The following is a 23,786-nucleotide window of genomic DNA, read 5'->3' on the forward strand; positions in this document are numbered from 1 at the left end:
ATATTGCAATACACCTCAAAAAGAAGGATCAGATTTTATTTTTAAAATATTTTCCATTTTTCCTCTTTTGACTTTTATATCCATTTATTCATTCATACATGCCATACCTACAGAAGAGGTTATATATTACAAAATGGGCAATTTTCTGAAGAGACTATTTTGCTTGAAATGCAAAGGATTGAAAGAGATTTGTAGGTTGTTGATTTTGTTATTTCATACTGGGGCTTTTAAAAAGTTTTCATCAAATAAAGTTTTGTTTTCTACTTTTATTCATGTGAATGTTTTTGAGTCTTTGTTTTAAGTATGGAATACTCTTATAATTTTGTTTGAAGAACACGACAATTTGTTAATTCCCTTTATCTATCTTACAATCATTGACACAAGAGTCAGTGAAACAATGACTATAATTTTAGATTATGAAAGTTTTATGATAGGAAATAGAAATTTAAATTATGTTGAATCAAATGAAGTTGGCATTTTTATAGGTCAAACATGATTGGATAAGTCAATTGACTATTTTATTCAAGGACGGTATGCAGGAAGAGTGGTAAGAAAAGAAGACTAATTTATGCACAGTAAGAAAAATGGCAGGATAGCATCTAGAAAAGAATGATGCATTACAGACCATGGTCTGTATTTATAAGTGTTTGTAAATATGATCAGGCAAGGTTTTAATTTGTTGTTCAGAGGGTCGCTATGAGTTTTGGTCAACTTATTGGCACCTAACAATAACAATAATAGCTTGACTTAACAGTATTGGTAAGTTATTGAAGGTAGACTGAGATTTCTAAAGATTACATTTACCAAAAGTTTGTTACTGCAAACTTAAAAGATCAGTAAAATCCTTATTATATATTTGATTTCTTGGTCATGTTTTTGGAGATCTTCATAGAAGTGTGGAGGCCAGACTTTGGTTCTTTACTTACTAATTACAGTTTTTGAACAAGTTGAAGTTCATTTTTCTTATAAAGATGGCATAGAAAAATTAACTTGCTCAAAAGTCATAATTCTCCATAACTATTCAAGTCTGTATATTAAATAAATCATTGAAGAAGCTGGATAATTTGAAAAACAGTTTGACATCAAGATTGGAAGAAGACTCATCAAAAAACCTGCACTATGCAAAAGGCACAGCCTTGCTTGCTAAAAGTAGAGAGAACTTGAAATGCTTACTGCAAAAGATCAAAATCTGTGGCCGCGGCAGCGCGTAGGGCCTGAGCTGGAGAATCCCGATGTGGATGCGGGCAGACAATGCCCAGCATGGAGCAGGTGCCAGACTTCAGCCTGTAGCCATCAGGGTTGACTATCTGCTCGTCCAGGACCGAGGGACCCATGGCCATGTTCTCTGAAGCGAAGAGAATCTCTTCTGGGTTGAGTTTCAGATCAAGCCAGTGGTTTCTCCTGGTTAAGATAAAGAGCGCTGGATGTTTAACAGTGAAGATGACATTGTCTTCGTTAACATCCTTGAAAGTATGACTGTTAAGAAGACACGTGGATGTGTGGCATGTGGAAATACATGTGCAGAAAATCTGTCATTCTTTAAACTTCCACCCCACAACGGGCACATTCTGCTCGATAATCAAGTTTGAAAATCCCCAAGAATTAAAGAGGCTCTTGTTGCTGGTGTCCGATCATAGCCCTTTGTGTTATAGCAATATGTTCTGCAATGGCCATGATTGACTCTTTATTGTGGTATTGGCCCTTACATACCACTGGAGGAAGTGTGAATTTCATTGTGTTGATTAATTGGACAATCGTGATTCTTTATAATTACTTCAGTGTCATGTTTGTGGGGCCTGGCTTTGTCCCTCTGGGGTGGAAACCGGAAAATTCTCAGGATAGTATGTATCTCCAGCATTGTAAAGTCTGCCAAGCATATAAGCACTTCGTCCACATCACTGCAGAAAGGGCAATAGATGTGTTATGAAGATGGACCATCATTGTCCTTGGATTAACAACTGTTGTGGTTACCAAAATCATGCATCGTTTACATTGTTTCTGCTTTTAGCCCCACTCAGTTGTATTTATGCTGTTTTTATTTTTGTTATGATGATATACACACAGCTTTATAACAGGCTCTCCTTTGGCTGGAACATGGTGAAGATGGACATGAGTGTGGCCCGGAGGGATCCTCTTCCAATCGTTCCGTTGGAATTAGCTGTGTTTGCTACCACCTTGTTTGCCCTGGGATTAGCAATCAGAACCACCATCGCTGTTGGGATGCTGTTTTTCATCCAGTTGAATATAATTCTCAGAAACAAAACATCTATGGAATCATGGATTGAAGAGAAGGCTAAAGATCAAATTCAGTATTATCAGCTTGATGAAGTCTTTGTTTTTCCTTATGATTTGGGAAGTAGACGGAAGAATTTTAACCAAGAGTTTACATGGTCAGGGGCCCTGGAAGGAGATGGCTTGGAGTGGCCAGTCAGACACAGCTGCCACCAGTACAGCTTGAACATAGAACAACTGAAACAGAAAGCAGACAAGAGAGTGAAAAGTGTTCACTTTAAAGTAATTCAAGATTATAGTGGGGCCTGCTGTCCTTTGAGTAAAGGAATCAAAACATTCATAAGCCCTGGTATTGAGCCTCGAATCAGGCTGCAGAAGGGGGAGTTCGTTTTAGCTACAAGAGGCTTATGATACTGGTTGGAGACAAAATTCTTGATGATTCCTTTGTAAAAGGTGTTTCAAGAGTACGGGGCTGGTTCCCTCGAAACTGTGTGGAAAAATGCCCTGTGATGTTGACACAAATCTGGCCCCTGAGGGCGAGAAGAACAGATAGGCACTGCTGAAGTAAAATTATTCTTTACGCTCCTCCATTACTTGAAAATTGTACATATTACTAAAGAATTATGCAATGAGCCTACTCTGGTTAAGGTGTTCTTTTTTTTTTTTTTTTTTTTAGGGCCTTCCGGGAAAACCCGGAAGACCTGCTAGACAAATTCAAAAAGAGCTGTAACACTTGGTTAAGGTGTTCTTTTTCTCAAAGGTGCCCTAGTACCAAGACTTAAATCTCTTGGTTACCATTTTGAAATGGAGAAGCCATCCTGCATATGCCTTTGACTCCCTCCCACTCCTCGCCTTCCTCCCCCACAGAAGGGAAAGCACCTCTCCTAGAAAGTCAGTCGCGTTTTCTCTAGGGTTTCTCTCCTCAGCACTGCACACTATGGACCTCACCAGATGTAGATTTTCAGGGCCATCTGCATGTGATGCTGTTATTCAGTCTGGATTTTTTTGTAATATTCTAGACACTGTAGAATTATGTTGTTTGATTCAATAGAAGCTCAGATTTTGTTACCTATCTTTTAATAATGCTGATTTTTTTCAAATAAAGATCAAGTGTTCAGTATATATATATAAAAAATCAAAATCTGTAGACTTTAATATTTATTACTACATCTCAGCAAGAAAACAAAACTCCTCACTGTTGAACCAGTAGGCAGCATTGTGGTAGTTGGAGAAAAGCTTGAATTTGTCAATAATTTCATTTTACTTGGATCCACAATCAGCTACCACGGTGGGAGTAATCAAGAGATCAAAGACATAAGTGCATTGGCAAAATGTGCTGTACTTGAAAGTAGGACAGTAAATAAAGATGACTGAAGAGAATTGATGTCTTAGAGGTATGGAGTTGGAGAAGAGTATTATATATCCCAGGGACAGCCAGAAGAACAAACAGATCTGTTTGGAAAGAAACACAACCAGGGTGCTTTTTAGAGACAAGCTTGGTGAAACTTGGTCTCACGTACTCCAGGTTTGCTGTGAGGAGAGGCCACTCCTTAATAAAGGATATCATGTTGGAAAAGGTGGAGGGTCATAGATCCCCAAGAAGATGGCTTTACACAATGACTGTAACACTGCACTTGAGCATATTGAAGATGGTGTGGATGGTGCAGAGAGAGCCATTTAAAAAGGCATCTTAGAGTCATTTGCTTGTAAATATAGTCCATAGTTATTGTTCTTTTTTTTTTTCTTCCCCCCCACCCCGCTTGTACTGTCAAATTGGATCTGACTGGTACAGGAGAAGATTGTCCCTCCTTCTCCAGCAGAGCATCTGGTGGAGTAGAACCACTTACTTCTGGGATTGCAGTGCAGCTTCTTGCCACTAAGCCACCAGAGTTCACCAATTACTGTTCTTTCAAAAGTATTTTGTATTCAAGAAATGTTGCTCTAACTTCAAAAGCACTTAAAATGCTCAAGATCTCTGGTGGCATAGTGTCACCTAACCAAAAGTTCTGCGGTTTGATTCCAGCAGCTGCTTTTGTGGGAATGATAGGGAGTCGTCTTCTCTAAAGATTTACAGCTTTGGAAACATGAGAGTAAAAACCGAATCAAAGGCAGTGGATTTAACCCAAATTTTATAGTATCTATGTTGGAGGACAGTACTGAAAATTTCATGGATGGTCAGAAGAACGAACAGGTCTTGGAGAAGGTAAATCCAGATTGTTCCTTGGAAACAAGATGTCAAAGCTTTATCTTGATACTTTGGGCATATTACTACGAGAAGCTATTCCTTGTAGAAGCACACCATGTTTGGAAAGTTGGTATGGAGAATGAGAGGAAGACCTTCAACCAGATGGATTGATACAAGGACTTCAGCAATGGGCTCGAGTGTGTCAGAGATTGTGAGGATGGCACAGGATAGAAAAGGGTTCAGACCTGTACTTGACAGCACCTGACAAAAGCAAGTGATTATGTTGGCTATCCCATCCTCTCCCCCGAAACTTTTAGGCAGAAATTAAACAAAACAAACTGCAATTACTACTTAATAGGTATGTTCCAGCATATGGCAGTCTGGCACACAAGTGGGTAGAGAACTTTGCTGCTAATCTGAAGACTCAAGGTTTGATTCTACCAGGATCCCTCTGGGAGAAAGACAATCTTTTATGCTGTTTACTGCCTGTGAAAACTCGCTGAAGGGTCAGCTATGAGTTGGTTCTGACTTAACAGTACCAAACAACTTGCTCCAACATTGGGTCAACCTGATGTAGTAGCTGTACTTACTGTCATGACTCCCTCCCTCCGCTAATGGAAAGGCTTAGGCAATTGTTCTAGGAAACAAACCACACACTCCTTTACTCACATGGTTCTCTCCCAGTCATCAAAGCTAATTTGAGCACTGTTTCTAAGAGATGTATTCTAGTTTAATCAGTACTTTTACAACACCTCTAAAAAGTTGCCAGCTCCCATTTTACTAGATAGACTGAGGCTTTATTTGATGAAGAAATTTGTCTAACAGAGTTATGGGCCTCCATGGTTCCATGAGATAACATCTGAGTAGCTAGCTTCCAAGCACATTCTACTTCAGCATGGTGCAAGATGCTCTGGATAGCTTTAGAATAGAATCTGGAAAAGATAATTTAGGAAGTATTTCTGGGACTCCTATATGTCAAGTATGGGGAATAGAAACCATGAAGATAATGATTGACTTAAGTAAGGTTAGCCTACTCTCAGGGGGAGAGGGGGGATATAAAAATTTAATGAGCAATTATGTTCACTCACTCATTGCTCTGGAGTCAGAACTGACTTAAAGCTGACTCACCATTGAGAATTCCACACTGTAAATCCACAGGATAGGATTGCTTGCCTTTCCTCATCGAACCCTGGGTGGATTCAAACTGCCAGAGAGGCAGCCTTTGGGTTATCATAACTCCCTATGGACTACCCTGTTGTTAGGTGCCATCAAGTTGACAATGACTCATTGCAGCCTGAACCTCAACCTTTCCTGTGCCATCCTCATGATCTTGATCCTGCGCAGGACCATTGTGATAGTCACTGTGTTAGTCCTTCTCATTGAGATTCTTCCTCTCATTCTTGGACTTACCTTTCCCATAATGAGGTATTTATTTGTCCAAGGACTGATTCCTCCTGAAAGTATATCCAAAGTAAGTAAGATGAAGTGAGACCACCTTACCAGAGCTCACATTCATGTTACGTGTCATTAAGTCGAGTATAACTCAAAGTGAACCTGTGAACAACACATCTGAACCCTGTTCTCTCTTATGCTATCTTTATTATCATCTCTGACATACTTGAGCCTATTACCACAGACACAATGTCAGTCCATCTAGTTGAGGTTAGTCCTCTCTATAACTGACCTTCCACCTTTCCAAGCATGAGCTCTCTTTCCAAGGAATAGCATCTTCCAACCACATGTCCAAATTGCGTGAGACAAATCCTTGCCATCTGTGCCTCTAAGGAGCTCTCTGGCTGCACTTTCTCTGAGACGTATCTGACATCATATTTGACTACTTGAGTATTCATCTATCATGATGTTGCCTATTGGTATAATGGTTAGAATTTTTGCTTTCTTGATGTTGACATGTAGTTAAAGGCTGTAGTCTTTGAACTTCTGTAGCAAATGATTCTGGTCATCCTTGCTTTCAGCAAGCTTGTGTCATCTACATAATGCAAGTTGTTGATGAGTCCTCTTCCAACTTGGTGACACATTCTCATTTATAGCCTCTAGCTTCTTGAATGATTTGCTCAGCTTACACATTGAATAGGTATGGAGAAAGGATCCAATTCTGACACACACCTTTTCTGACCTTGTGCTATAAAGTTTCCCCTTGTTCTGTTAAAACAATGGCTTCTTGGTCTATGTTTACATTTTGCATGAGCACAGTTAAGTGTGCTGCAATTCTCATTCTTCTCACTGTTACCCATAAGTTGTTTCTGATCCACACAAATGCTTTTGTATAGTCACTAAAACAGAAGTAAACATTTTTCTGGTGTTCTGTGCTTTCCACCAATATCTGTCTGACATGAACAATGATGTCCCTCGTGTTATGGCCTCTTCTGAATCTAGCTTGATTTTTAGAAGATCTCTGTTCATATACTGTTCAAGCTATTATTGAATAATACTTAGCAATATTTTGCATGCCATATAGTGATATTGTTTGCTAAAGGTGGCCTAGTGCCATGAAGCATCTCTATAATCCCAAAAGCACACAGTTTGTGTCTACCAGCTGCTTCATGGGAGAAGGATGGTCAGTCTCTTTCTGTGTGATTAACTGTGTTCTGAAAACCTGTTGGAGGGTCCGCAATGGGTTGGTCGTGACTCTATAGTACACAGTACAACAGCACAATATAGTGTTAAGGGTTTATTGTTCCAAATGGCTTTCCTAGCAACTGACTTACTTTACTATGTGGATGAGCAGGAATATGTGAATAGGGTGTGTTACCCTGTCCACAAGGGGATTGCCTAGTCTCGCCATTAAATTGCTCCAACAGCAGAACTGAAGAACTTTACCTTGAGCAAGAAAGAAATGTGTCCTTTGGGCCAGAGATTCTTGTGCTGGTCAGACCAGGTCTTATGGAAGAAGCAGCCATAGTAGGTGCAGCAGGCAACAGAGACCTGTTGGAAGACCTTGGAACCACTACACCTTTGAATCAGAGCTCAGAGCCTTTTGATCAAGTTCGTTGGAGGTTGGGAAGAGTTGTGATTCACAGAACTGAGAGCTTTGTAACACTGGCCTAAAGCTGCTCTGCTCAAGGCTGAGGTACCTGTGAACACATTTCAGAAGCTGTCCATGGCTGAGTGTATCATGTTGCCAACTGATTGATAACCTTTTGACTTCGCCAATACACTTCTGTGTGGTCTGTGAGCTATTGCATCTGAATTTGGACCCTGTAAAGCAGTTAAGATTGGTGTTGGGATAAGTAGAAAGGTGTGGAAATGTGAGGAACATGTCTGTACTCATGGAAATTGGTTTTGTGTTGTTGAAGGAGTTCCCCTTTATGAAGTTGGTAAAGATCATGGCTATCCTCACGTGGCCTGTGTTCTTTTTACAGCTTATTCCCACATTTTGTTAGATCACCATTTTTGGTGGTTTTTTTTTTTTTAATGTAAAAATATATGGGTATTTTCCAGTCAGCAGGCCATTTAGCTCTATTCTAAATATTTTATCATGCATTTTAAGATGTGCGTGTTTGGAAGGATGGAGAGAGAGTCAGCACAGAAGACAATGACCCTGGATGAGATGGTGACTGTGGTAATGGGGCAGGTATGTCAGAGACCGTGAGATGACATGGCAGAGTTCAGAGCTACTGTTCATAGGGTCTCTATGACTTGATGGCACATAAGAACAAGTGAGCACATCTAAGGCTGCATCTGCTTGTTGAAACAAATCAATTCCTGGGGCCTTATTTTCCCCCAATGTCTTCAGTGCAGCTTGAACATCGTCTTTCATTAGCATTAGTTCTTGATACTTCTTGAAATGTTTTGTGCCAACCAATTAGGGTTTTTTGCACACCCCCCCCCTGGTTTTTTTATTCCTTCCATCTTCTTTTAATGTATCCTGCATCATTCAAGATTTTGCCTATAGAATTCTTCAGTCTTGCAACTCAAGGCTTGAATTCGTTTTTCAGTTCTTTCAACTCTTGAGAAATGGCAATTGTGTTCTTCTCTTTTGGTTTTCTAACTCCCATTTCTTTCCACATCTCCTTATTTTGCTTTGTATTCTGGTGTTGTTCATGGAAATCCTCTATGTTCTGGTGCAAGTTTCAGTGTCTATTCCAATATTTATTTTGGTCTTTATCTGATAGGTTTGTAATGACCTTTGCTTTATTCATGAATGACATCCTTACTGTCATCCCACCAACTCCCCTGATCTTCAGTTATTAGTATCATGGCCTCAAATGTATTCTTTTATTAAAATTGATTTTATTATTTTTTGTGTGTGTACCATCAAATTGGATCTGACTGGTACAGGAGGAGATTGCCCCTCCTTCTCCAGCAGAGCATCTGGTGGATTTGAACTGTTTGCCTTCGGGGTTGCAGTGCAGCTTCTTGCCACTAGGCCACCAAAGCTCCCTCTCAAATGTATTCTTGATACGGTTTTTAAATTTGGGTGATATAAACTGAAAGTCATAGTTTCATTTTTGAAGACTTTTCATTTATTTTAGCTTCATTTTGAACTTGCCCATGAGCAAATTATGGTTTTCCCACAATCAGCCTCTGGTCTGGTTTTGACTGCCGGTTTTGAGCTTCTAGTCATCAGAAACTGAAGAGGACCTGAAGTGCCTGCTGCAGAGTGTCAAGGACTGCAGCCTACAATATGGATAGAGGCTCAATGTCAAGAAGACAAAGATTCTCACCACTGGACCGATTGGCAGCATCAGGATGGATGGTGAAGAGATTAAGATTGTACACAGCTTTAGTTTGCTTGGCTCCATAATCAACAGTCTTGGCATCAGCAGCCAGGAAATTAAAAGGCGCACTGCCATGGGAAAGTCTGCTGTTAGGGACCTCTCCAAAGTACTGAAGAGCAATGGTGTCTCTCTGGAGACTAAGGTGCGTCTGATACAGGCTTTGGTCTTCCCGATCACTTGTTATGCATCAGGGAGTTGGACAATGACCAAGGAGGATAGAAGGAGAATTGATGCCTTTGAGCTGTGGTGCTGGAGAAAAGTATTGAGAATACCATGGACTGCTAGGAAAACAAACAGATTTGTCCTGGAAAAGGTTAAACTGGGTGACTCCTTGGAGGCAAGGATTCTGAGGCTCCGTCTAACATAGTTTGGACATGTTGTGAGGAGAGACCGGTCCTTAGAGAGGGACATCATGCTTGGGAGGATGGAGGGACAGCGCAGGAGAGGAAGGCCCTCTATGAGGTGGATTGATTCAGTGACTGGGATAATTGGGATGGGAGTGTCAGAGACAGTGCGATTGGCACAGGACAGAGCAGAGTTTAGGGTTGTTGTACATAGGGTCGCTATGAGTCACAAGCAACTCGACGGCACATAACAACAACAACAACAACAAGTTATCAGAACAGAGCAAGATGACATTGCATGGTTCAAAATTGGGAAGGGGGTCTGCCAGGGATGTATTCTATCTCCATACCTTTTCAATCTGTATGCAGAACAGATCATCCAGGATGCTGGGCTGTATAAGGAGGAATGTGTTATCAGGATTGGTGAAAGATTCCCTGTGTTATGCAGATGACACAACACTGCTTGCCAAAACTGAGGAGGACCTGAAGCGCTTGCTTCAGAAGGTCAAGGACTGTATCCTTCAATACAGATTGAAGCTCAACATAAAAAAAAAAACAAAACCAAACAAACAGATTCTCACCACTGGGCCAATTGGCATCATCAGTATGGATGGTGAAGAGATTGAGATAGTTAAGTTTTAGTTTGTTTGGCTCCACAGTCAACACTCTTGGTAACAGCAGCCAGGAAATCAAGAGATGAATTGCATTGGGAAAGTCAGCTTTGAGAGACCTCTCAAGGGTACTGAAGAACAACAACGTCAGGCTGGAGACTAAGATGCACCTGATCCAGGCTATAGTCTTCGCAGTTGTGTGCTATGCATCAGAGAGTTGGACAGTGACTAGGAATGATAGAAAGAGAATTAATGCCTTTCAGCCGTGGTGCTGGAGAAGAGTGTTGAATATACTATGAACTAAGAGAATGAGCAGGTTCATCTTGGAGAGGGTGAAGCCGGGCTGCTCCTTGGAGTCAAGGATTCTGAAGCTTCATCTGACATACTTCGGGCATATTGCAAGGAGGGACTGGCCCTTGGAGAGGGACATCATGTTTCGGAGAGTGGAGGGACAGCAGGAGAGGAAGACCCTCGATGAGATGGATCGATTCAGTGATTAGGGTAGTGGGAGTAGGTGTGTCGGAGAGAGTGAGGTTGATACATGATAGAGAAGGATTAAGGGCTCTTGTACATAGGGTCATTATGAGTCACAAGCACCTTAATGGCACATAACAACAACAACAGCCAACAACATTCTTTATTTAGATCTACTCAGTCTCACTCCTATATTGGTCCATCATGTGAGGTCAACTAGAATAATTACCATTTACTTTTTAAAAGTATTTGCAAGAATTGAACCATTGGTTGTACAAAATTCTATCATTCTCTTATCTCATTAGTCACAAAGTTGGAGGAATTGGAAAATATGCATTATCAAGGATATACCCGAGACTGTTCTTGATTGTAACTTAAATTACAGAATGTCTATTGTGAACCATCTGTTAAAAACTTGTTTTTTAAATAGGATTCCTAAGAAGTTAAAAATTAACTGCTTACTTAAGTCAACCTTTTCACTGAGTTCAGATGTAGTTTTATTATGAGATTTTAAATTAATTTGCATGTAAATACTACCATTTCGTCAATAACTATTGCTGACCTAAGATTTGCACACAATATACCTCAAATCATTAATAAAAATAGCCTGGTAGATTAGCTTCATGCTCACAGATGAGGAAATAGACTTTCTGTACAGATGATGTAACAATGTTGAACACTATTATATGTCATCCAGTCTTGTTTTTTTAAGGGTTACTGAGACAATTAATTTGTAATTTCTGACCTCAAGTTGTAGAATCCTAAGTGTTGACGCTGTTGAAAACTAAAGCTACTATTTCAGGAGTTAAGGCTTTAAAACAGGCACGGTTATTGTATTTAAAAAAAAAAAAAAAAACTCGTTTAATACCAGTTGCACTTACCGTTCTATAAAAAACATCAAATATAAAGAATCGTTACAACTGGCAGCCCAGAAAATGCACAGTCACATTTCTGGTCTACGAGGAGAAACAAAGTTGTAAACCACAGGGACCGGCTTCACACAACGAGCGTGACAAACCCACCGGTTCACATCCTGCGCGCTGCAAGCGCCGCTCGTAAACGTCACCACGCAGGGCGGCGACTTCCGCAATGCTGTCGTTTTGTAAATTGCGGGGCCTCTTTTGACGTCCGGGCTTGTGGACGCAAGCAAGGAGCCATGGGTGCGCATAGTACCTCTTCAGATTGTTTATCTTGTTTGTGCTAGATCTTCCTCCCTTATTTCCATTACGAGTACAAACTTCTGCGCCAAAGCGCTCTTTAGATCAGGACTTGTTCGTCCAAACTTTGGCCGTTCTCTGGTCCCTTCCGGGAGGCTGTGCCAGCTGCCAGGAAGTGCTCCAGCCACTGGCGTTCTTGGAGACAACAGTTCCCGCTGGAAAACCGTGTGCCGTATTTCTTTTTTTTTTTTTTAACATCTTTTTTTAATAGGAGCTTGGAGCCTCTTCCCTATGTGTACTAATCTTTTTTCCGGAGTAGGGGGCCTCTTCCCCGTATCCTCGGTGATGGTACAACCTGCTGTAGAATAATTAGAATATAAAGGTGGTCACTCGAAGAAGATCAACTTTGCTCCCCCGTTTTTCCCGAATTCCATTAAGGACACACCTTCCACATGGGAGTCCAAGGGCTCTGGAAGCTGCTGGAGGGCTCCGGGAGGCAGATCAGCCCGGAAACGCTGGAAGGGAAGATTCTTGCTGTTGGTATCCTTAATGTGTTGTTGATCCATGACAGGCATTGATTTAGATCACTCTCTGCTCTCTTTTGGACATAGAGGTGTTTGTCTCACCCCGTGAGTAGCCTCAGCGTGTTCTGTTTTCTGCATTCTAACATTCTGTTCTAGATTGGATCTGTTTGTGGGCGGTGTTACATAACCCTCTATTGTAATTCTCATTTGTTAAAGTGAGATGATGATAGTACCCACCACACAGCTGATATGAGGAATAAGAAGTTATTTAAAGAAAGGAAGCACAGAAGAGTATTGTCACTGTTAAAATGAAATCTAGTAATTATTATCTCGTTTGGATGTCAGGATTAAGAATTTCCTAACATTAATTTTTACTATTCTTCTAAGTCTTACTACTATATGTTTTGTAGTGTGAAATACTGACTATTCTTAAAGTAAGTATTTTCACCAAGATAAATTAAATACATCTGGGATAAAGTTTTGCGTTATTTAGAAGTTTTAACAGAACGCACTCTGTATGGGGGAAATAGTATTTTTTAATGAACATATACTATTGCTGCCCTCCAGTGGTTTTCAGGATCATTGCAATATGAAGATTTTCTTCTTACCTGTGGATATGAATCAAAGGACTGCTTTCAGTGTCCGAAATGCTTACAACTTGAGCAAAGACCTACCTCATTTTATGCACTTTCAGTACGGGTGAATAAATTAGAATTTTAACGTTTATTTAAATGATGCATGAAGTTTAGTATTCTAATGTTTTTTTAGGAGGTTGTCATAAGAAATGATAAAACGTGTGATTTAGATTATTCCTAAGGGTTCTCTTTTGGGATATGAAGTCCTTTCTATGGGACAGTTATTTTTTTACCTGAAAGAATGAATCTTTTATCTAAAAAAAGATACAGTCAAAGATACTCTAGGTATATTGATAACGCTCCATACTTTAGGAGACTATCTGATTGTTTGCTCTGTAATGGAGTTTGTTTTATTTTCATTGAAATGCATACATTTGAAACAGATCCAGTTGTGTTGTTTTGTTTGTGAGTAGCAGTTTCAGGTGAGTATAATAGGTTCATTGTTTACTCTTGGGTCCCTAAAAATAGGTTTATCTTTTTAATAACCACAGTAGCTTTGCCTCTGGTGGCCCAGTCTGTAGGGAGCTGCACTGCTGATGCAAGAGCCAGACCTCCTGGTAGTTGTACAGCAGTGACTTTTAACTTTTTTTGATAGTGTTTAGTTCTGGAACTGTGGGTTTAGAGTCAAGGGTTTAGTTTTGCTGGCCTCCTAGTAAGACTCTGCACTGCAAACCCAAAGGCACATGGTTTGAATCCACGAGCAATTCTGAGGGAGAAAGATGGACAGTCTCCTCCCATGCAATTAGCACCTCTGGAAACTTGCTGGAAGGTCAGCTGTGGGTTAGTTCAGACTTGATGGCAAACAACAACAACTAACCAACTTTAGCAGTCCAAAATTGACCAAACATGCAATCAAGATGCATTAATAATTATTGGTGATTAAAATGCAAAAGTTGAAAACTATGAGGAAGGAACAGTAGTTGGAAAGGAAAGTATGGACTTGGTGACAGAAATAAGGCCGGAATGATTGAATTTTGTGTACTTGGTGATTTATTCATAACAAATACTTAAAAAAAAACCAACCCCACAAATGGTGGCCTTATACATGAGCCTCATTTGATGGATTGGACAGCAATTAGATTTACTATATATGTGGAAAGAATTATTGAAGAAGTGCAATATCTGGAGTCAAAACCAGACAGATACTGATTGTAGAATAGATCATTAATTACTCACGTGCAAATTTAAGCTAAAGTGGGAGAAAATGAATCTAGTCCACAGAAACCGAAACACAACCTTGAATCTTTCCCCATTGAATTAAAAATTATATTAAGAACAGATTTGAGGTATAGAACACCAGTAATCTTTGGAAAGACATCAAAGATACCCTCTATTGAGACAGCAAAAGTTCATTACAAAGAAAGAGGAAAAAGAGAAAAAAACCCCAAATGGATGTCAGAAGACTATGAAAATTGCATTAGAGTATCAACAAGCCAAAATGAAAAGATATGTTGAAGTAAAGGAGCTGAATAGAAGATAGCAAAGAGCAGCTTGAGAAGTTAAAGCAAAATATTATAACAAAATGTGGAAAGACCTGGAATCAGAGAATAAAAAGGGAAGAACTCACTTGGCATCTCTCAAGCTGAAAGAATTGAAAAATTCAAGTCTCAAGTTGCAATACAACTTAAATGATCTAGGAAGCATTAAAAGAAGATGAAAGGAATACACAAAATCACTGTACCATAAAGAATTCATTGACACTGAAAAATTTCAGGAAGTACCACATGAACAAAAGCCAATGATAATGAAAGATGATGTCCATGCTGCACTGAAGGTATTAGTGAAATATAAGGCCCCAGGAATCAGTGGTATATCAATAAACATGTTTTAACTAACAGATACAGTCCTGAATGTGCTCAAAGTTTATGCCAGGAAATTTGGAAGACAGCTGTCTGTTTGACTGGAAGAGATCCATATTTATTCCCACTTCCAATAAAGATGATCCAACAGTATGTGGAAATTATCTAACAATATCAGTAGTATCTCATGCAAGTGAAATAATGTTGAAGATCATTAAAAACAGCTATAACAGTACATTGACAGGGAACTACCATAAGTTCAAGTGGATTTTAGAAGAGTCTGTGCAACCAGGGATATCAGTGCTGATGTCAAATGGATTCTTGCTAAAAGTAGAGAATACTAGAAGAATGTCTAGTTGTGTTCCATAGACTATGGTAAGGCATTTGAATTTGTGAAATATAAAATGATGGCTAACATTGAGAAGAATGGGAATCCCTGAACAATTAAGTATGCTCATGCAAAATCTATACCTAGACCCAAAAGCTGTTTTCTGAAAGAAGCAAGAGAATACGGCGTAGTTTCAAGTCAGGAATGATGAGCATTCAGTCTGTATGCTGAGTAAACAGTTCATGAAGTGGGACTCTATGAAGTAGAATGTAGCAGCAGAATTGGAGAAAGACTTATGAACACCTGTGTTAAGCAGATGGCACAGATTTGCTTGGTGAAAGTGAAGAGGAAATGAAATCCTTGCTGCAGAAGATCAAGGAGCACAGACTCCTTGTATGGATTACATCTCAACATTAAGAAAAAAAAGATCATCACAGGACTGGCAGTCAACATTTTGATAACTGGAGAAAGTATTGAAGCTGTCAATGATTTAATCTTATTTGGATCAACAATCGACGTCCTTGAGTACTAGCAGTCAGGAAATCAGGAAAGTATGATATCAGGAACCTCTCCAAAAATGATGTTAGTTTAAAAGTAAGGTGTGACTGATTCAAGCCATGGTCTTCTCAATCACCTGCCTATGTATCAGAGAGCTGAACAGTGAATAAGGATGACAGAAGAAGAATTTGGTGTCTTTGAGTTGTGGTGCTGGTCAAGAGTACTGAATCCAGCACCAAAACTCAAAGACAAGAACAGATACGTCTTGGACAAAGTACAGCTAGAATACTCCTTGGTAGCAAAATTAGTTAAGGTTCATCTTTTATAGTTTAGAAATGAAGCTTGGTGAGGCTGTTCCTTGGAAAGGGACATCATCCTTGGAAAAATAGAGGGTCAGCAAAGGAGAGGAAGACCCTGGGAGATTGATGTGGTGACTTCAGCACTGGGCTCTAATGTGTTAGAGATGATGAGGATGACACTGGAGAGGGCGAGGTTCAGGTTGACTGCTCATAGGGTGCTGTGAGTTGTACTCAACTCAGCGGCATCTAACAGCTACAGTAACAAGTTATTGTTGTTTAGTAATGAGCTGGAGCTGTCCCATGGCTGACTTTCCAGTAGGCTGTCAGAGGTTAAATCTCATGGGAGGATATTGCCTATTGTTCACTCACTGAGCCGGTTGGCAGCGCAATTCCTCATCGTAAGTATTAGGAATTTGAAATTGTGAGAAATGGAGAAAGAAATTCCAAAATATTTTCATTAACGCTTCATCCAGATATTAGCATTTGGTTAAACCAAGCACTTAAAGGAGTCCGAGATCGCCATGGGAATTCCATAGAAAATGCTCATCTTCTCACTTTGTTTCATCGGCTTTGCAAACTCTTATTTTTTCGGATTCGTCCTATTTTTGTTTTTGATGGAGATGCTCCACTACTGAAGAAACAGACTTTGGTAAGTTTGTTATCTAATTAGCTTTCTCAGAAAACAACAAATTGTTAATAGAATTTTTTTCATTTAGCATTTTAGAAACTGAGGACGATTTTAAGTTAGGCAACTGTATTTCTGCTACATTTTTACTTATTGTGAAAAATATTAAATATTAAAAATTTTTTTAAAAAGGTTAACTAAAGCATATTGTAAGTGGAATGATAACATTTATCTTTTAAATAAAATTACTAGAATTCTTCCATATGAGAGTTTCCTCTTCATAGTATATAGTCTACATTTATTCCAATTATACTGGTTTTGTTCAGAGAATAAGGAATACCTATTTGGAAAAATCCTCCTTGAATCTGAGCCCAAGTATGCTCACTGGTAACAATGTGAAGGACTATTGGATTTTTAGAAGCAAGCAGTGATATATAGTGCCAACTGAATAAAGAGAATTATCATATAGTGTGTTATAAAAGAGTTAGAATAGTTTTCTTTATTGTTATGATGGAAATTTTGGAATATATTTGTTCAGCATTGTTGGAATACTTGGAATAATTGTGTATCATCCAAAATAGCATTATTCATTTAGATACATGACTTTTAAAAAGCTAGGTTATAATTTTGTAATTATACCAGACAGAGATTATACGGTTGAGTGATGATATAAGAGAGAGGTAAGACTATATTAATCTTTGAGAACATTAGCTCCCTTTGAAAAAACCTCTAAGGTTTCAGTTGCAGTTTTTAATTATCTAAGGCATAATCTGTAACAAGTAATTTTTAGTAGCATTAGAGAGAAAAAAAATCCTTATTATCTCTATATAAGTTTAGTGACTACTATTAGTTTTTCTCTGACTGAACATTTTTTTAAAGATATTTCTGTGTATTTTAGCATGTTTTTAGGATGTGACTTTGAATGTTGAGGGACAGATTTAGGATTTGGAGATCAACTCTACAGTAGCTTACAGCCAACAATGTTGGATTTTTTTTTTTAATGTTGTAGTTGTTGTTAGTTAACTTCAGTTTCAGAAAGACTATCTTTGGCATAAACTAAAAATTCATTGCCCTGGAGTTGGAATCAGCTCATAGCTGACTGGGATTTTGGGAGGCTGTACAATCACACTAGAGATGGCTCATCCCTCTTCTGCAGAGAAGCATAAAAGTGGTGTTTTAAAAGCGTGTTCATTAAGTTCTGTTACTAGTCTTTCCATCATAATAATTCCTTTGGAAAAAACATTTACTTGATTGTGAATCATAACTTTTAGGCTTCTTGGGAACGTCAAAGGACTTTTAAAGAGAATTAATTTCAGAAGGTATAAGCCAGACTAATAAAGAACTCAGGCAGGCTCTCTGGGAAAGCAGAAGTGCTTTCCTTCAGCAAAGAAAAGAAGAACCACAAGATCCTGTCAATTGATGCAGAAAAGGCCTTTACAAAATCCAACAATCCTTCCTGATTAAAACACTCAACAAAATAGGAATAGAGGGGAATTTTCTCAACATTGTGAAAAAAATATATATACAAAACCAAGAGCCAACATTGTTCTCAGTGGAGTGAGATTAAAGGCTTTCCCCTTTTAGAACAGAATTAGGCAAGTATGCTCCCCATAACCTTTCCTATTCAATTTTATAGTGCAAGTATTAGGGCAATAAGGCAAAACAAGGAAGTAAAAGGTATACACATTGGCAAAGAGGAAGTAAAACTATTTCTATATGTAGATGATAGGATATATTTATACTAATATATACATTTATATATTAGTATATTTAGAAAACCCTACACATTTAGTGAGAAAATTATTGGGCATAGTTGACCAATTTAGCAAAGTAGCAGAATACAAGATCAACATATAAAAATCAGTTGGATTTCTCTACAGTAACAAAGAATATAGAAATGGAGCTAAGAAAAGCAATGCCAATTATAATAGCTAATCACAAAATTAAATACTTGGGAATAAACCTAACTAAAGACAAAAGACCTATCCAAAGAAAATTATGAAACATTACTACAAGAAATATAAAGAGACCTTGAGAAATGGAAGAGCATACCATGCTTATGGATAGGAATTCCAACTCAGAATCAAGAAAAAGATAAAGAAGGTAGGAGGCATCACATTACCTGATCTCAAATCCTACTGCAGTGCTCTGGTGATCAAGACAGCGTGATACTGGTACGGTGACAGAAATATAGACCAATGGAATAGGATTGAGAACCCAGAAATCAGCTCATCTACCTATGATTAACTACCTATGATCAACTGATCTTTGACAAGAAGATGAAATCAGTTAAGTGGGGAAATGGCAGTCTCTTTAATGAATGGTGTTGGCAAAATGGAAAAACCATCTTGAGACAACTTAAGCAAGATCCACAGCTCACACCATACACAAAAACCAATACAAGGTGGATCAGGGACCTAGAAGTAAAACCAAGACTATAAAATTAATAACAGAAAAACTGGGTAGAACTCAAGAATCCCTAATCAACGGCATGAACAGTCTTCCAAGCATAATGAAAAACCTATAACCAGGAGATAATAAAATAGATGAATAGGACCTTCTAAGAATCATATCCCTATGCACATTAAAAAACTTACTCAACAGGGTAAGAAGAAAACCCATAATTAGGAAAAAAATGTCTGGCAATGACCTGTTATGTGCTGTCGAGTCGCTTGGGACTAATAGCGACCCTGTGTACCACAACCCTGAAATCTGCTCTATCCCATGCCAAACTACTGTCTGTGACACGACTACCCTCATTACCACAGACACTGAATCAATATGTCTCATCAAGGGTCTTCCTTTCTTGTGCTGTCTTTCCACCCTTCCAAACAAGATGTCCCTTTCCAAGGACTAGTTCTTCCTTGCAACATACCTAAAGTATGTCAGACAAAGTCTCAGAATCCTTGCCTCCAAGGAACAGCCTGGTTTCACCTTTTCTAGGAAGAACCTGTTTGTTCTCTAGGAAGTCCATGGTATATTCAATACTGATTAGGGTCTTATATCTAAAATTAATACTCCAGCGCCTCAACAAGAAAAAGGTAAATAATACATTTACAAAGTGGGCATAGGATATGAATAGGCATTTCAGCAAAGATATTCAGACGGCAAACAAAAACATGAAGAAATGTTCAAAATATCCCTAGCTTTCAGAGAGATGCACATCAGAACACCTATGAGCTATCATCTCACCCAAGCAACAATAGCAAAGTTCAACAGGCCAGCAACCAACAAATGTTGACAAAGTTGTGAAGAGATGGGTACTCTTATTCACCACTAGTGGGAATGTAAAATGGTACAACCACTATGGAAGGTGGTCTGGTGCTTTCTCAAAAAGTTGGAAGTAAAATATACCATTTGACCAAGCAATTCCACTACTGGGAATAAACGCTGAAGAAACCAGAGCCACAACACAAACAGATATATGGACACCCATGTTTATGGATGCATTATTCACAATAGCAAAGAGAGGAAAGCAACTCAAATGCCATTAACAAATTAATGATTAGAAAAACTATGGTATATTCATGCAATGGAATATTATGCAGCATTGAAAAACAATAAATTTTTAAAACATTACACAACATGAGTGAGCCTGGAGGACATTATACTGAGTGAAATATTTCAGTCACAAAAGGACAAATACTGCATAACACTGCTGTTATAAAATAGGACAGACCTGGGGGCAGGTTGGGGAGAGAATGGGAAAAGTGTGGATGGAGAATGACCACTGCAGTAAGTCAGATGAAGGGAAGAACTGTCCAAAAGGATTGTATGATTAGGCATTATATGTAAGAAAACAGTCTGGAACAATATTCCAGAGAGGATAAGAGGTGGGGGGAGGGAGGGAAGAAAATGTGCAACAATGGGGGGAAAATGAAAATAAAACATTGGAATGCTTAAAAAAAGTTTACTAAAAGTAAATTAATAGTTTCTCAAATACAGTGTGTAATAGCCAGAGCCTGTAATAAGTAATGTGGATGTCCTTTACACAGCTGAGACGTAAAGATGTTTAGATCTTTGATAAAGCAATTTGGAGGAAATACTAAAACAGCCACAGTCTGTAACCTCAGACAAGCAGATGTTATAGGAATGTTTTTAATATACTAATGCCTGCAAGCAAAATCTTACATCCTTTCTTTCCCCAGGCTAAGAGAAGACAGAGAAAGGATTTGGCTAACAGTGACTCAAAAAAAACTACAGAGAAGCTCTTGAAAACATTTTTGAAAAGACAAGCTATTAAAACTGCCTTAAAAAGCAAAAGGCAAGGCAAATATTACATTGATCTTAAAGTTTAATTTTTTTTCTTGTCAAGTTACTGTGGTTTCCTTTCCCTAATTTTAACTCTCAAAACAGAGGTTGAAATGAGCCAGAAATAGTAGGATAATATTTGACCTAGTTACTTGAAGTTTTGAAAATTCTCCATTCTGTGGAAATTAATTTTGGTAGTGAGGAAGAAAAGATGAAATGTTGCTTTGTATATGCCTTTTACTTTTATAATACTTCATGGATATAATTAAGTCTGTGATCAAGACTTTAAGAAGCTATAAAAAGTAACCTTTCCCATCTTAATCCATTGCCACTGAGTTGATTCTGACCCATAGCGACCCTCCATTTGGATTCCAAGACTGTAAATCTCTAAGGGCGAGGACTGCCCTTCTTTTTCTGTGGGAAAAAAAAAATTGTGGACTCAACCATTTTTTATTACACCATCAGGGCTTATTTCCCCCATTCATATGTATTTCTTTTGCAAAGTTGTAACTTAGCTCAGAGCTAGGTCATTAAAAAGTCCCTTGTCAATGTGGGGTTTTTTTTCCCCTTTTCACTTCTTGAACAAGGCTTGTGTAATTCATGAGTAGAATAATTAAATAAAACACTGTGTCATATAATCTCTGCTTAAATAATATATGTGTATTTTAGAGATGAAGCACTACCCAGCCTTACTCAAGTGCAAAGAGAAGATGACATCTATGTTTTGCCACCTTTACAAGAAGAAGAAAAAAATAGGTAAATGTTTTACTATTTTAAAAGCATAATTTTAATTATTACTTTATTCAATCAAGCTTAAACCTCTATAGTTCATCTACATGGTAAGATATATGGGAATTAAAGCAGCTGCAATATACATTCTAGACACCTTTCAGTGTGTGTTTTTTTAATTTTTATTTTATACTGCTTTACTTACAGAATTCGTATACTTTGTTTTTGACACCGAATCTTTCCTCTTTCCTTTATCCACCCTTCCCTCCACCCATCAAATTGTGCAACCATGTGATTAAGCGCCTCCTTGTATCCTCATACTTGTTCTACAATAATGGGCTTATACAGGGTTTGTCTTTATGAGACTGAGCTCACCTAGCATAATGCTCTCCATGTTAGGTAGTTTACAAAATCATTGCTCCTGTGTGCTGGGTAGTATTCCGTTGTGTGAATGTACCAATCCATTCTTTGTGGTTGGGCATTTGGGCCGTTTCCATATTCTTGCTATGGTGAATAAAGCTGCTATGAATATTAGTATACAAGTCTACATTTATGCCTCAGTTCTCATTTCTCATGGTTTATTCCAAGCAATGGAATAGCTGTGTCATATGAAATTTCTAAGGTTAGCTTTTTTTGAGGAAATGCCAAATTGCCTTCCGGGATGGTTGTACCATTTTACAATCCCACCAACAGTGTATAAGAGTTCCTATCTAGCCACATCCTCTCCATTTATCACTTGCTGTCCTGTTAAACTTTGCCGCTGCTACTGGGGTGAGATGGTATTTCATTGTGGTTTTGCTTGCCAGTGATTTTGAGTATTTCTTTGTATTTTCAGCATTTTTTTGATAGATAAGTTTTCTATTTGTAAACTTATCCCTGTGTTTTAGTGATTTATGTTTGTGTCATATTATTCTTTTTCATTCTAAACAGATTCTGTTAGTACTGTTGATTTCAATTTCATAGGGACATGGATTTCAGTTTTCCTTTGCTTTAGTTACACATACTATGCTTATTTAATTCTCTAATATTTCTGTTATACCACCACGCTAGAAAACTACATTGAGATGGCATCCTTACTGCTAAATCTGGTAGAAGGTTCTTAACCACATTGCCCCTGAGTTGGAATAGATGATAGCTGACCTTCCATTGGGTTTCTGAGGCTGTAAATTGCATGGGAACATATTGTCCATCTTTTCCCCTTGGGGCCTCTGTTGAATTTGAGCCATCAGATTAGTGTAGCCTTTGGATTAGCAGTAGACTCCGTGAATAGTAGACCACCAGAGCGCTCTAGAATGTTTTTAATTCTCAATTTATTTGATTTCTTAGCACCATTTAACAAGGCTATCGTCTGTCCTGTTTTGTTTTTTTTTTAAATATTTTTTTATGTTTCTTCTTTCTCAGGCATCTTTGTGGACTGTTAGTGACTTCTTTGTTTGAAATGAAGGTGGAGAACTAGAAATCTTAACAGCTTTTCTTGGTCCCCATCTTCTCCCGTTCTTTTTCTAGTAGCTTCAGAACACCAATTTGCTATTGTCTGAGCTTGTTTCTGTTTCTATTTCTATTTCCATTGCCATCACCTTACATTATGTCAGCATCTTCTTTTGTCTCTCTCACTGTGATAGCTTCCAGGTGTCATTCTCTGTCTTTGATGATGAGTTCAGCAATTCAGCAAAAATCTCTCCCTGCCAAGTCCAGTCTCTGCTTTGCATTGTAATATCCTATTTAAAACATAAATCTGTTTTTTTTCTATTTTCCTACTTAAAGAGCATTTTTTAGCATCTCATTTCTTTAGGAAAAAACCTTCAATATTCTGCACCAGCCATACCTTTTACCCTCTTCTAGCCACGTAGTTTTTCTTTTGTTTTCATGTTTATAGAAATTATTTCCTCACTGGAACACTTGTTTCCATAAATCTCTTGCACACTTGGTAAGTAGAACCCGCTTACTTTCTATGGCTCACATCAGGCAATATAATTTGAGGGTATTTCGGAAAGTTTTCATCACTCCCCTAGTTGAAAAGAAGTGACTGTGTTTATTGCACTTTGACAACTTGCTGTTTCCTTGTGATAATAGTTACTACATTACATGCAATTTTTAATTCATTTTCTTCACAAGATTGTAAACAATAACAACATAGATCTTACTATCTCGCTTATTACCACTGACCTCTTGTAACTAGCAGCACTTTAGATTCAGTAAATCTTTGTGAAGAAGCCATTCAAGTCATTGATACTATAAATGTATGCTTGACTTTCAGTTCCGAAGAGGAGGATGAAAAAGAATGGCAAGAAAGAATGAGTCAAAAACAAGCATTACAGGTATTTAAATAATTTTTGGATTATTTGGATTATTTTAA

At 38.3% G+C, this 23,786-nt stretch overlaps 1 protein-coding gene and 1 pseudogene across 1 annotated transcript in view; both read left to right on the forward strand.

Annotated features, from left to right (window-relative positions):
- Positions 1-1,440: 1,440 nt before the first annotated feature.
- Positions 1,441-2,785, forward strand: LOC102857044 (annotated as a pseudogene).
- A 9,409-nt stretch (positions 2,786-12,194) lies between these two features.
- ERCC5 (excision repair cross-complementing rodent repair deficiency, complementation group 5) overlaps positions 12,195-23,786 on the forward strand; it is a 44,715-nt gene continuing 33,123 nt past the window's right edge. Inside the window, exons 1-5 of the mRNA XM_006879491.1 lie at positions 12,195-12,282; positions 16,299-16,474; positions 20,599-20,714; positions 21,371-21,457; positions 23,688-23,748. Of these exons, the coding sequence (XP_006879553.1) occupies positions 12,195-12,282; positions 16,299-16,474; positions 20,599-20,714; positions 21,371-21,457; positions 23,688-23,748 (528 nt within the window). The remainder of the gene's footprint in view (positions 12,283-16,298; positions 16,475-20,598; positions 20,715-21,370; positions 21,458-23,687; positions 23,749-23,786) is intronic.

This window comes from Elephantulus edwardii, unplaced genomic scaffold (genome assembly GCF_000299155.1).
Source record: "Elephantulus edwardii isolate Elephantulus edwardi_28Jun2011 unplaced genomic scaffold, EleEdw1.0 scaffold00003, whole genome shotgun sequence".
Taxonomy (NCBI): Eukaryota; Metazoa; Chordata; class Mammalia; order Macroscelidea; family Macroscelididae; genus Elephantulus; species Elephantulus edwardii.